The sequence below is a fragment of the Dictyostelium purpureum genome (genome assembly GCF_000190715.1).
Source record: "Dictyostelium purpureum unplaced genomic scaffold DICPUscaffold_361, whole genome shotgun sequence".
NCBI lineage: Eukaryota > Evosea > Eumycetozoa > Dictyosteliales > Dictyosteliaceae > Dictyostelium > Dictyostelium purpureum.
Window position 1 is genome coordinate 19095 of NW_003519697.1, and position 14414 is coordinate 33508.

Here is a 14414-nt window from a genome sequence, read left to right on the forward strand (position 1 = left end):
TATAAAAAATTATCACGCTGCTTATTCTCAATTTTTAGAGGGTTTATAAAAATAGAACCCAAATTCCAATGTCAGTTACATTGATTTTTTAAATGATTCTAATTATTGTAATTTGATGGTTTTTTTTTTAAAATATTATTTGAATTTGGTGCATGATTTTCAATTTTACAAGATTTTTTTTTATTTTAATAATTATTTTTAAAAAACTTTTTTTTTTTTCTTGAAATCGAAAAAATATAAATAAAAAATATTTTTATCAATTTTAAAATAATTTTATCAATAAAAATATTAAAGTAAGAAATAATAAAAAATGAATAAATTAAAAATAATTTTATTTGTTTTATTGGGTTTGGTTATAAACTTCAGTAAAGCTGTTCTTATCGAATCCGAGTTAATTCAAGCAGATCTAATTATCAATGCTCTGCAATTGGATGGTGAAGACCCATGTTTCTTATTTGCTTGTGAAACAGATTTAAACTCATTCCAACACGTTGTAGAAATAGAGTAGGTATAAAATATTAAATAATAAATAAATAAATAATATTAATTTTTATTTTTTTTAATTTTTTTTTTATTTATAACTTTAGAATAACAGATCTTATTATTTCTTCAAATGATTTAAAAAATATCGATTTCTCTGTATTTACCTGGCTCAGAAAGTTAGTTTTGGGTGCTCAATGTGCCATTCCACAAAATATTTTATCTCAAATTTCAAATTTAGCTAATTTACAGACTATGTAAGTTTTTTTAAAAAATAAAAATTTATTTATTATTATTTTAAAAAAAAATAATAATAATTTATTTTATTTTTGTAATAAACAATAATAATTATAGAGACCTTTATGATACAGTATACAGTGAAAATGTAAATTTACCAGTTTCATTAACAACTATCATATTTAATGATTTCCAAGGAATATTTTACACTAGATGGGTTTCTACAGAAGTTATAACTCTATATGTTATAGAAACTACCCAATTCTCGGTAGAAGGTTCATTCTCAAGAAATGAAGAGTTAACCCAGTTACAATTCCCAGTTACAAGTAGTGGTTTCATTAGTCTTAAAGATTCTTTCCCATATGTCATTGATGTTACCATCATCATGAAAGATATGGAATACAGTGGTACTGGTTTTATTCCAGCAAGTTATTTAGGCTCATTCAACTCTTTACCACAACTCAAATACTTAACTTTTAAAAATAATGATCTTCAAAAACTCATTTATTTCCCAGATTTAAGTAAACTCACCACTTTATCATCTGTAGTTGTAATTGGTGAAATATTTGCTTTAAGTACTAACCAAATTATTGATTTATCAAATAATTACCCAAATTTAAAAATGTAAGTACAAATGATTTAATTTAAACACTATTTTTTTTTTAGTATTATAATTAATTTTTAATTAAATTCTATTGTATAGATCAATTTTAAATACTGATGAATTTTTAAAGACATGTAACAATTGTATTAAATTACCAAAAGACTCTGAATTGTAAGTATACATGTTTTTAAAAGATTAAAAACTAAAATTAATTATTTATTCAATTTTTATATAGTATGTTAGAAACTGTTAATGTTAAAATTGACTCTTTAGATTTATCAAACGTTTCAATTATTGATTTTTCAGAAATTGAACCAGAACAAACTGTATCATTTAAAAACTTTGATTTTAGTAAATTATCAGAGCTTACACTTACTTATTCAAAGGTTTGTATATTTTTTTAAAAAATTCAATATTAAAATTATAATTTTAAAAAAGTAATTTTCTAATTTAGTTTTTATTTATAATATTATATTTTTTATAAAATAGGTTAGTGGTGATTTACCAGAAGATTTATGTTTAATTGATTTTACTAAAGTAGAAATTCAACATAACTTTTTTGCCACTAAAATTCCATCATGTTATCTTTGTACAAAATCTAATATAGTAAGAGGTTCTATCCTTCCAAACAGTTTTACAAATTTTGAAAGCTCATGTCGTAAGTAATTGGTTTTTATTTAAGAAACTATGGTTTGGTAATGATGTTATTAATATATATTATTTATTTAAAACCTATAGCAAACTTTTCTATTGATCCAGTACCACAATATTTCCTTGCTGATACCAGTGGTCTTGATATTACAATTACTGGTAATAACTTGGGTTTTGATGAGGAGGATATCGCACTTGATAATATCCAACTTTTTAAATATGTTATTCCCCATAAGAAAATAGTATTCTCTATCAGACCAGGCGTCGGTTCAATCAATCAAACTTCCACCATCTCATTTTATAATGGTCCAAAAACAATAGAATTTTTATACAATTATATTAAACCAACAATCGAAGGTTACTTTACCGATCTTGATAATGGTGCTATTAATTTTGTAGGCTCAGGTTTTGATTACGAAAATAAAAAAACTTTTGTTTTCGTAAATGACTTTGAGGAACTTTATGTCTCTGCTTTCCACTCCGAAATCAATTATTTCTCTTTTGATCCAAACGAACTAAAAGAAACAACCTTAACCGTTGGTGAAAGTTTTAATATTCAAGTCGACGTTGGTGGTCAAAGATCAAATATTGCAACATTTGTTTATTCAGATGAGAATATAGAGATTCACAATAGCACCATCAAAATAGTCAACACAGGAAGCACAGTCACAATTGTTGGTGTTTTTAAAACAGAACAAATTTCAGATGTTAAATTGGTTGTTGGCAATATCTTATGTACCGTATCCAAGGTTTCTCCAGATTCACTTACTTTTAACTTCCCAAAATCAGTCGATACTGTTGGTATTTATAGATTAGATTTATATATCCAAGGCTTATATGCTTATACAAATGCAGAAATAACCCAAGAAAATGTAGAACCAACCAAAAAACCATCAACACCAAGACCAAATAATAGTGATAGTGATTCAGATAATATTTCATCAGCTTTCAAATTAGGTTTTTCCATTTATTCAGTTTTATTTGTATTATTAGTTTCACTTTTTTAATTTGGAAGTTAAAATGGATTTCATATTTAAAACTCCCAAAAATAAAAAATAAATAATCTTCCCTTTTTATCATTTTAATAGTAATTTTATTAATTTTTATTTATTATATATTAAAGTAATAATATTGTTCAAAGTTTTATATTAATTTATAGGGTAGTTATCCCTGTCACCATATAAATATTTTAAACTAATATTTATTAATATATTAAAATATTTTAATTATTAATTTTGATAATAAAGGTGTTTGGGAAGCATTGGATGATACATAAATTGATCCTATATCTTTGAGAGGTTCAAATTCTTATGTTTTTCATTTGACTACCGTTTTCTAATGGTAAAGTAAAACGACCTCAGGAAATATTTTTAGTAGTTTACAATATCAAGTAGGGTGTCTTATTGTTAAAATTTTCATGGCCAATCAATGACTGTAGATACCTCCTGTTCTTCATCTTTAAAAGCAACTATTTTAGGTTATGGGGCTATTAAAAATGGTAAAAGCACCACATAAATATGTGCAGGTTACTATCAATATGTTATAAGATGACCTATCAAACGTATATATATTAGATTTGGTATTTTTTATAAAAAAGTAAATTTATTTTTGTAAAAAATTAAAAATATAAATAAACATATATGGTATAACTATATATTTTATTTTTTTGGGAAATTAAAAATAAATAAATAATTATATTTTGATTTGAAGTAAATATAAAATTAAATTTTTTTTATTTTTTTTTTAATTTTTTTATTTTTATAATATTTTTTTTTATTTTTTTTTTCATCACCAAAATATAATAATTAAGAAATTATAGTAACAATGAATATACCAGAAGAGATTAATAATTGTTCCAACAGATTATTGAATAAATTATTATTATTAAATAATTTATTTATAAAGTTATAAAATTATAATAATTTAATGAAATCGAAAGTTTGAATATTTTATAGTAGTAAGGAATTTTTTCATATAATTTTAAAAACTGTTATTAATTAATTTTTTATAATAATCAACCAAACACTTTTTCTATATACATTTAACCACAGTTTAACTTTTTTAAAATTTTTTTTCATTTTAATAATCAACCACACACTTTTTCTTTTACTTTAACACAATGTTTAATTTTTATCAATGATTGTTCAGATTCCATTTCTTTTTGTGGTAGAGCTTAAAAATTAAAATTTTAATTTTTTTAATTTTTTTTTTAATTTACTTTTTTCTTTTTTTAGTGTTTCGATAATTTTTTTTTTTTTTATTTTTTTTAAATTTACATTTTTTTTATAGTATTTATAAAGGATTTTTTTTTTCATTATTATTTTAATCACATACAAATAATCATATACATACAAATAATCATATACTTTAATTTTTTTATAATAATAATCTTCACATTCAATAACTATTTATTAATTACCATTTAAAAATGGATCAATTAATGATTGTTTTTTTTATATTATTTGCTATTATTATTTTTTCATTAGTTTATTTAGTAAATAAATATTTTGCAATCCATAACAATTACAATAGTAACAACAATAATAATTACAACAATAATTACAATAATAATAGAAATATAACCTATTCACAATATTATAACACAATCAACAATAATTTAGCTGATCAAATTAATATTCACCAAAACCCACAAAATATAAAACCAAACCATCAGTCCCCACCACGTCAAGTTGTTTCCACATGTGCCCCATCAGACCATCAACCACAATCTCAATTTTTCAACTCAATTTCTTCTCAATTAATTAATACCCCAAATCCACCACCAATTACATCTGCCCCATCACCAATTGTATCAAAAACCTCTGCAGCTCCATCTACTCCATCGCCAATTGTTTCAAAAAAATCTGCAGCTCCATCTAGTCCATCAGCAATTGTATCAAAAAAATCTGCAGCTCCATCTACATCAATTGGCAATCATCCAATGAAGAAGAGACCATTGGATTTAGATAATGAAATATGTAATGGTGATAAACAAATTTGCAAAAAACATAAACTCGAAGATGAAGAGAGTTTAAATAAAGTAAAGCAATTTGTTGAAATGGAAAAATTAAAAAAAGAAAAAGAAAGAGAAGAAATGGAAAAATTGGAAAGACTTAAAACAATAGAAAGAATAACAAAAGAATATAGAGAAAGGGCAGAAATAGAAAGAATTCAATCTTTAGAAAGAGAGAGACAAATAAAAGAAGGTCTTGAAAGAAAAAGATTTGAAATAATGCAAGAAGAAAGAGAACAAATTGAAAAATCAGAAAGATCAAGACTACAAAGAATCGAAAAAGATAGAGAAAGAGCAGAAAAAATAAGACAAAGAGAGGAAAGAGAGGAAAGGGAAAGAGCAAGACAAGAAATACAAAGAATAAGAGAAGAAAGAGAAAGACAAAGGGAAGAGAGAGAAAGAGAAGAAAGAATCCAAAGGGATAGAGAAGAAAGAGAGAGGGAAGAAAGAGAACAATTAGAAAGAGAGAATTTGGAAAGGGAACGTTCAGAAAGTGATGACAAATGCACTATTTGTCTTAATTTTGTCGATACAAATGAAATGGGTATAATCGATTGCCTTCATAAATTTTGTTACAATTGTATCGAACAATGGTCTAGACGTATAAAAACCTGCCCAAATTGTAGAGAAGAGTTTCACGACATAATAGTAAGTAATTTACACATTCATATCTGTACTTAATAAATATATATTAATTAATTTCTTTTAATAATTTATGCAGAAAGTAACTAATGCTTAAATTTAAGGTCGTCATAACAACTCTTAAGATAACTTTCTTCAGTATCAACATATGTTTTAATTCTCTAATCAAATATTGGGTTTTTGTTTACTCTTATTCAAACTCAACACGTTTCAAGTCGCAAAATATTCATAAGGGTTCTTGTCTTTTTCTTTTTTTTTTAATATCTGCTCATATTAGGTCACAATACACGTTTCAAGTCTCAAACTATACATTATGGTTCTTGTATTTTTCTTTTTCCATATCTGCTCATTTTAGGGTCGCAATCAAACACTGGATTTTTCTTATCTTTTTCAGTCTAGCCATTATATAGTTCACAAATCAAACATCGGGGCTCTATTTATTCTTTTCCAAGGTCAACACGTCTTAAGTCATAAATTAAACATTGGGGTTTTTTTTTCTTTTTTGGTATCAGTTCATTTAAAGTCACATTCAAACATTGGGGTTTATATCGTTTCATTTTCAGTATCAGCTCATTTTATGTAAAAAATTAAATATTGGGGTTTTTGTTTAGTTTTTGTAATTATTGTTTTCAAATTGGTTTATCAAATTATATCCATCTACTATCCAACCGCCTTCACCAAAATCAATTGCAAATCTAAATTTTTATTCAACATTAGATCTTAAAATAAAAAATAACTTTATTATTAGAAAATAATAATAAAATAAATAAAATTTTGTATAATAATTAAAATAAATAATTTTTTATTAAAATGAATTTTATTATTTTTTTTTTATTCTAAAGGTAAAACATTTAAAATTATTTCCATTTTACCATTTGTGAAAGATAATTCACTCAAAGAAATAACTTTTAACCACAAGATGATTTTATAAAAATTAAATAAACAAATTTTGTTAAAAAATAAAAAAAAAAGAAAAAAATATTTTATATAAAAAGATTAAAATATATTTAAATGAGCATCAAAGAATTATTAGTATGAAAAACCTGAAGATTCAAAATCTACTTTATTTTTTTATTTCTATTCAAATTTATTTAAAATACACATATTTATAATTATTAAAAATTAAAAAATTCACCTTTTTTTAAATTAATAAAAATTTTCATTGTAATAATTATTTTAATCAAAATTTTAATATACAATAACATATTTTTAATTATCGATCTCTATATTGTATTTTTTTTATTAATTATTACAATTTATTTTTTTATTTTTTATTTTTATTATTAATATTATTAAATACTTTTTAAAAATGAAAAAGTTACTTTGGTGTTTAATATATCATTCTTTAGAGAATTCAATAAAATTTTTATTTAAAATATTAGATTTAATTAAAGTGTTCAATTTTAAATAAATATAAAGAAAAATGAAATACAACTTTTAACATTCTTTAATTTAAAAAAAAAAAAAATATTTTAAACAGTTCTAATTTTTTATTTTTTATAAATTATATTTTTTATTTTTTATAAATTATATTTTTTTTTTTAATTCTTTAAAAATAATAAGCTTTCAAAATTATAATCACATAATATTTTTTTAAAGATTATTTTTTTATAACCCTTATCATTGAAACATTCCTATATTTCCTTTCAAAAATCTTTTCTGATACAGTATCCAATAAAAAAATGTACAACTCCAATAATAATAATAATCAAGATCTATCGAGCTCAACAGAAATTCATCAAGATGAAAATCAAATAAACTCAAATATTTTCGAAAATTGCGCTTTTGTTTTTGACAAAACCATTAACCTCAAAAGAAAAAATCAGTTAATTAAAATTATTAAAAAGAATGGAGGCAAAAGCTGCTACTCATGCACAAAGGTAATTATATAACTTGTTTAATTTAAATTAAAATTTAAAAATAATACTAATTATCATTAAAGGCCACACATTTAATCACCACTAAAGAAGGCTATGTAGAGAAGACCCAAAAAGTTGAACAAGCTCTTTCTTTGGGTATCCCAATTTTGGTTAAAGAATTTGTCCATGATTGTGTATTAAAAAAAGAATTAATTCCTGTTGAAACCTTTTTAGTATCATTCTTAACATCTGTAAGTAGTAACTATAGAAATAAAAAATTAAATATTTAAATTCTAATATTTACCTTTTTACAATTAGAATGCATCTATTTTATCCTCATCACAAGAGTTAGAGGTAAAATCAAATGATGTATATATAAATATGCTTTCCTCCGTTAATAAAGTTAATCTTGATGATAAGACAGCAACAACAACCGAAACTACAAAAAATAGCTCGCCAATCATCTCTTTGATTGCTTTAGAAGAAAAAAATGGTAATAATGCTAATACAGCTCAATGCAATCAACAATTTTTAGAAGCCGAAAATCAAGCACTTAAAGATAAAATCAAAGAGATTGAATATGAATTTAAATGCTATAAAATTGCAAAAGAGAGTTTAGAAATAGAAAAAGATTTAGAAATAAAAAAATTAAAAGAAGGTCAAAGATATAATAGTACAGTCAAAGAATCACTCTTAAGAGATCTCGAGAATAGATGTAAAGAGGTTATTGATTTAGAATTTATATTAGAAGAATATCAAGCTCGTAATGCTAAACTTACAGACCGTTTGAAAAGTTCCAATAAACCAAATGGAAATGATGAAGAGAAAAAAATAATCCAAACAAAACTCGACCAAATGACCACATTAAAAATTCAATTAGATATTGAAAATACTCAACTCAATTCTGAAATTGAAGGATTAAAAAAATTTCACTCCCTCAGAGGCCATCATATTTCTGGTTTAGAAAATAATATATCAGGTAATCAAGAGAGTCAATCTAAAATACCAATTAATCATCAAAGCCAAACAATACTAAATGAAGGTATTAAAAATGAGCTCGAAGGAGTTAAATCAAAAAAATCTGAAAAGTTGGGTGCTCGTATTGCAAGATTTTTTAGATGTGGTAGAAGTAATAGTGGTAGTGCTAAATTAGAATCAAACAATTCAAATAAATCCTCAACTAGTAAACTACCATCTTCATCATCATCAAATAATTCAACATCACCATCAACATTTTATATAAATAACAACACCTCACCATTGGTACCTCCACCACATTTACCACCATTACCAGCTTGGAGATATAAATATATCTCTTTAGTTCTACCAAATTCACTTGCCAAACCATCTTCTGGAGTACAGAACTTGTAAATTCAAAAATAAAAAAATTTAAAAATGAATGATTCAAATTATAATCGATCATTCAACAGACGATTAATCAAAAAACAATTTATCATCAATTGATTCAAATACTAAAACAATAGAATGCAATTATATTTCAACTGAAAAGTTATCGAATACTTGCTTCTGTTGTTAAAGTAGATCAAGATGATAAGCAAACAACATTACAAATATTAGTTCACCAATCATTTCATTGAATACTTCAGAAGATATTCTGGTTATAGTGCAAGTACCACAGATTAAGCAAACAACAAATTTTAATTATTGTATAACTTAAAAGACGAGCCATTAATTTTATTTTTATAATCACCAAATACTCATTCAGCCCAAATTGTTGAACCTATCAAAAGATTTCCCAAGTATTCTCAAGCCATATATTACTTCACCATAATTAAATTTACAAATAACAGATAAAAAAGTATATTTAGTACAATTTAATTATTATTATCATTCATTTCTATATTTCATAAAGAGTTAGTTTTATAATTATAGATTAAATATTAATTAATAAAAAATAAAGATTTAACATTTATAACATATTTTTAAAAAACTTTTATTTTCATATTTTATTTTATTATTTTTATTATTTTTTTATTGGTTTTAAATTGGCCAAATCAAAGGCCGAAGATATTCATATAGTATAAATAATTTAATAGTAATCATATCGATCTGTAACTCTGTAAAGTTGCTCCTTTAAATATTTGTGTATATATCCCAGGAGGGGGAAGAATATCTGATTTAATTGTTTACTTATTTCATATTCATTATAAGCTGTCTTTAGGTGTTGTCTGTCATTCTTTCAAAAGTATACCCCCAATTTTTAGTAAATATCAACACGTTATCATAGCCATTTTAAATTTTTAAAATAATATTTATTTTTAAAAATCAAATAATTTTTAAAAAAAAAAAAAAATTTATTTTTTTTTTTAATTTTTTTTTAATTTTTTTTTTCAATACACAACAAACAAACAAACACATAAATAGTTTTAATAATGTAAACCATAGCACATCCAAAAAATAATAATAAAAATTTTAACATTACTGAAAATATGTCTTAAAACCTTTCTAGAACAAGTATGTAAATTAATACATTATTTTAAAACAACAACAACAACAACAACAAACCCATATACATATAGAAATTTGCATCGTTGAAGAAATAGAAACAGAATTACTAACTTAAATTAAAATAACTTTTCAAAAGACAGATTTACCAATTAATTAATTATTCAATACCCTTACAGGATCTGCTGTCGTCGATATCATGAATGAAAGGATTTTAATCAATTATATAAATATTTAGCCTAATTAATCCAACAACGAATTATTGCTTCTATATTATAATAATCTCAAAACTAATATCAATAACTATCATAAAAAGTCACAAAGTCGCAGAAACTCAAATTCTTTCAATCTCGAGTAAATCAAATAAAGATTAAACTTAGATCCTACTAAATACTAAACACTAATGAAGATATTCAATCTAATCAACCATTTATATGAATCTCAATATATTTGCCTTGGCCCAAGCAACAGTGATAGAACACAAATAGTTTAGATAAGGAAAAGGGTAAACTTCAGCTTTTGTTAATATTGTTCAAATTGTGAAACAGTCTAATGGTTTTAGCTTATCAAATATATTTAAAATATGCGTTCGAAGAGTCTTTCCAGTTCTGAAGAGCAACCTACCACCTTCAGCAGCACAGCCTGCAGCAGCACCCGATGCAGTGATGGTCCTGAAAAATGTGAGGCGTTTTATTAATTATATTATAATAAGTCGAATTTGGTGATGTTTGGGTGTGACTGTTATTTCTTAATGAAGACTGCCTTTGGTTTAGCACTATATTAATTTATAAAATGTTTTAATATTAGGACTTCAAGAGGCTCATCAGATAGTAGTTCATCATCAGCCATCAGTTCATAGCCATTAAAAAACATTTTCACCATCTCCCAAACTGCTTCAAGTGCCCCTGCCATTAGGGAAAACGATCAAGTATTAAAAGTAAAATACATTTCATTAGAAAAGCATTTATTTCAAAAAGAAATTTATAGAATTGCAAAAGAGAATTTAGTAATGAAAAAAAGATTTAGAAACAAAACAGTTATTAGAAAGTCAAAGAAATAGCAGTATTTTTGTTGTAGATCCAAGAAATTTCAATGACGAGCTTCCAACTGAAATGATGTTACAGGCTGAACAACTTAGAAAATTAGAGATTTCTGACTCAAAAAGTTCATTTGGAAACAGTTAGAAATGAAAATACTTAATTAAAATTGAAAATTGAAATATCGAAGAGGAGATAAGACAAATAATGGAAGAAAAGTTAAATATTTTAAGAGAATAAACAAATCTTCAACTTTTAAAATTTAGTGCCCTCAAAGAATCACTCTTAGGAGATCTCAAAAATAGGTTATTGATTTAGAATTTGTTTAAGACGAATATCAAGATGGTAATGCTAAACTTACTGACCGTATAAAGCGTTCCAATAAACCAGGTGGAAATGATCAATAGATAATGTTAATTCAAACAAAGTTTGACGAAATGACAACATTTAAACACCTATTAAATAATGAAAATACTAAACTCAAATCAGAAATTGTAAAAATAAAGAAATTACATATCCTAAGAGGCCAGCATATTATTAGGTTAAAATAGATATATAAATAGATAACATAGCAACTAATGAAAGAAGAAAGAGAAAAGAAAAAGAAAAAAAAAGAAAAAAGGAGGGAAAAAGAAAGAGAAAAACATAGAGACAGAGATAGGGATAGGGGATAGAGACAGAGAAAGGTCAAGATTCAAAGATAGAGAAAGAGAAAGAGAAAGAGAAAGAGAAAGAGAAAGAGAAAGAGAAAGAGAAAGAGAAAGAGAAAGAGAAAGAGAAAGAGAAAGAGAAAGAGAAAAACATAGAAACCGAGATAGGGATAGGGACAGAGGGAGGTCAAGATCCAAAGATAGAGAAAAAAAATGAAAAATATCAATTCCAAAAGAAAAAGAAAAAGAAAGATAAATAAAATAAATTTATCTTGTGTATATATTTTTAATTATTGGTTTAAAAGCAATCAAAATTAGATACAAAATTAAATTAGATTTTTGGTTTAAATAAAAAAATAAATAAAAGGAAAAAATAAATGGTTTGACCATCATTAATTTACCCAATTTCGATAAATATGATGATGGAACCAATTTAAAAATACAAAGAAAATAAAATAAAATAAAATTTTTTATATAAGGGTGTTATTTTTTTTTATTTCTTTTTTCACAGATATAATATAAATGCATATATGTATAATTACCCGAATAAGTTTAAGGTAATATATATAAATATAATTTATTTTTAGAGTAAATTTAACAGCATCTTCTACGATGACGACCAATATCGATATCAATATTAATAATGTTACTGTTACCACCACTGCATGGATTAAAACATGGATCGAAACAACATGAACCGCCACCTAAGCTATTACCGAACCAAACTGATTCATTATCAGAGAATGAGACACTTCCAGATGAGCTTAACATTGATTTAGATGAGGCACCGTTAGCTGGGTTCATTGATGAAATAGATTCTATGAAAAAATAAAAGTTAATATTTTTTTAAATTTTAAATATAGTATTATTAATATTTACTAATAATTGACATTTTATATAGTTTTTATCTTTTTAATATGGTTTTTTTTTAATTGAAATGAAAATTAAATTTATTTTGTTTTTTTTATACATTGTTAAATTTGTGAAAGATAATTCACCCAAAAAAATAACAACAAGATGATTTAATAAAAATTAAAATACAAATTTAAAAAAAAAAAAAAAAAAAAAATAATATTAAATATAAAAAGATTAAAACTTATTTAAATGAGCATTATTAGTATGAAAAATCTAAATTTATTTAAAATACACATATTTATAATTTTTAAATTATTTTAAAAATATTTTCAATAATTAAAAATTAAAAAATTCACCTTTTTTTAACATTAATAAAAATTTTCATTGTAATAATTATTTTAATCAAAATATTTACATACAATAACATATTTTTTAATATAATTATAAATCTCTATATTGTATTTTTTTATTTTTATTAATATTATATGTCAACCACCAAATTCTTTAGTAAGTGCCAATAATAATTCCATTGGTGGTAGAGTTCATCCAAACCAAACATTAAATTCACCACCATCACCATTTAATAAAAAAAACACCTCGCCATTGGTACCTCCACAACATTTACCTCCAATACTAATTTGGAGAAATAAATATTTATCTTAAGTTCTACCAACTTCACTTGCCAAACCATCTTTTAAAGTACAGTACAAAAGCAACAGAAACAACACAAAAAATAATAGATACATCAACTTCAAAAGTATAATTAACACTACCTCCAATAGCAGCTTAAATTCAAATCAGATTCAAATAGTTCAATGAATGATTCAAACTTAAAGTGCGATCATTCAACAGAGGGTGAATCTAATAAAAATTTATCATCAATTGATTCAAAAACTAAAATAATACAATTATATTTCTTTTGTTAAAGTCGATCAAGATGATAAACAAACAACCAAATTCATCACTACAAGTAATAACTCATCATCAATTTGAAATTCATTATTTAAATTTAATCAACATCTTCTACACCATCATCATCTTCAAATAATTTATGTATCTGCTGTTCACCAATTAAGTTACCAAACCTGCAATTGAAGATGAAAATGAGGATGAAAGTGAAGTTTAAGGAAATTCAAAAGTATTTAAAAGACAGTTTAGATTAAAGAAAGATACAATAATATTTTGGAAAGAAAAAGTTTTGTATATTCCAATTTATTTTCAGTTGCTCCTTCATCAGTTAATAGAAAGAACTTTTTCTGGTGCTAAGTTGTTAGGTACAGACAACCGATCAAGTTAGGAGTGGGATATAATAGAACAATGTATCTTGTTAAAAGAATGGTCCAACATTTCAAGTGTGGATATTGTTAAACTCTGTCTTTTTAATATTTAAAAATAAAAAACAAAATTACATTTTTTTTATTAAAAACAAACCAATAATTGTGTTATTTTTATTTTTCTATTAAGCTTAAATACAAAATATTATTGATTTCTTACTAAACTATGTAATATAACTTTGTATATCTCGGAATGGGATCTTTTTTATAATATTAATTAATTTATTCAAATTCATTAAAAAAAACCTTTTTTATAAATAAATAATAACTAAATTAAAATTTTCAATTGTTAAATTAATTTTAAATAATCATTTTTTTGTGTGAGTTTAATTGTATAATAATTTCTCTCAAATTCTTTTTTATTTTATTTTTTATTTAATTTTTTATTTATTAATTAAAAAATATTATTTATATAATTAAATTGAATAATTAAATTATTATTATTTTAATTTTTAATAATGATGTTCGCAATTTCTTATTCCTTTGTAAAAATTTGGTGAGTGTGGTAAATTTCATTTTTTTAAATTAAATTTTTTTTTTTTTTTTTTTTATTAAAAATTTTTTTTTTTGTGGTGTGTGGGGAAAT

General features: G+C 23.7%; 3 protein-coding genes across 3 annotated transcripts; all 3 read left to right on the plus strand.

Annotated features, from left to right (window-relative positions):
• Positions 1–310: 310 nt before the first annotated feature.
• On the plus strand, positions 311–2979 carry DICPUDRAFT_83292 (uncharacterized protein; the record flags this gene model as incomplete). Its single annotated transcript, XM_003292632.1, has 7 exons — positions 311–504; positions 588–737; positions 835–1341; positions 1421–1492; positions 1557–1707; positions 1811–1979; positions 2060–2979. The coding sequence occupies 7 exons, from the start codon at positions 311–313 to the stop codon at positions 2977–2979; spliced, it is 2163 nt and encodes a 720-aa protein (XP_003292680.1).
• Positions 2980–3400: 421 nt separating this feature from the next.
• On the plus strand, positions 3401–6508 carry DICPUDRAFT_83293 (uncharacterized protein; the record flags this gene model as incomplete). The annotated part of the gene is made up of 4 exons (XM_003292633.1): positions 3401–3470; positions 4459–5633; positions 5707–5709; positions 6470–6508. 4 exons carry the CDS (start codon positions 3401–3403, stop codon positions 6506–6508), a joined length of 1287 nt encoding a protein of 428 aa, XP_003292681.1.
• Positions 6509–7309: 801 nt separating this feature from the next.
• DICPUDRAFT_157431 (uncharacterized protein) lies at positions 7310–11856 on the plus strand (the record flags this gene model as incomplete). Its single annotated transcript, XM_003292634.1, has 6 exons — positions 7310–7414; positions 7570–7737; positions 7805–8853; positions 10760–10803; positions 10997–11131; positions 11612–11856. 6 exons carry the CDS (start codon positions 7310–7312, stop codon positions 11854–11856), a joined length of 1746 nt encoding a protein of 581 aa, XP_003292682.1.
• Positions 11857–14414: the final 2558 nt, after the last annotated feature.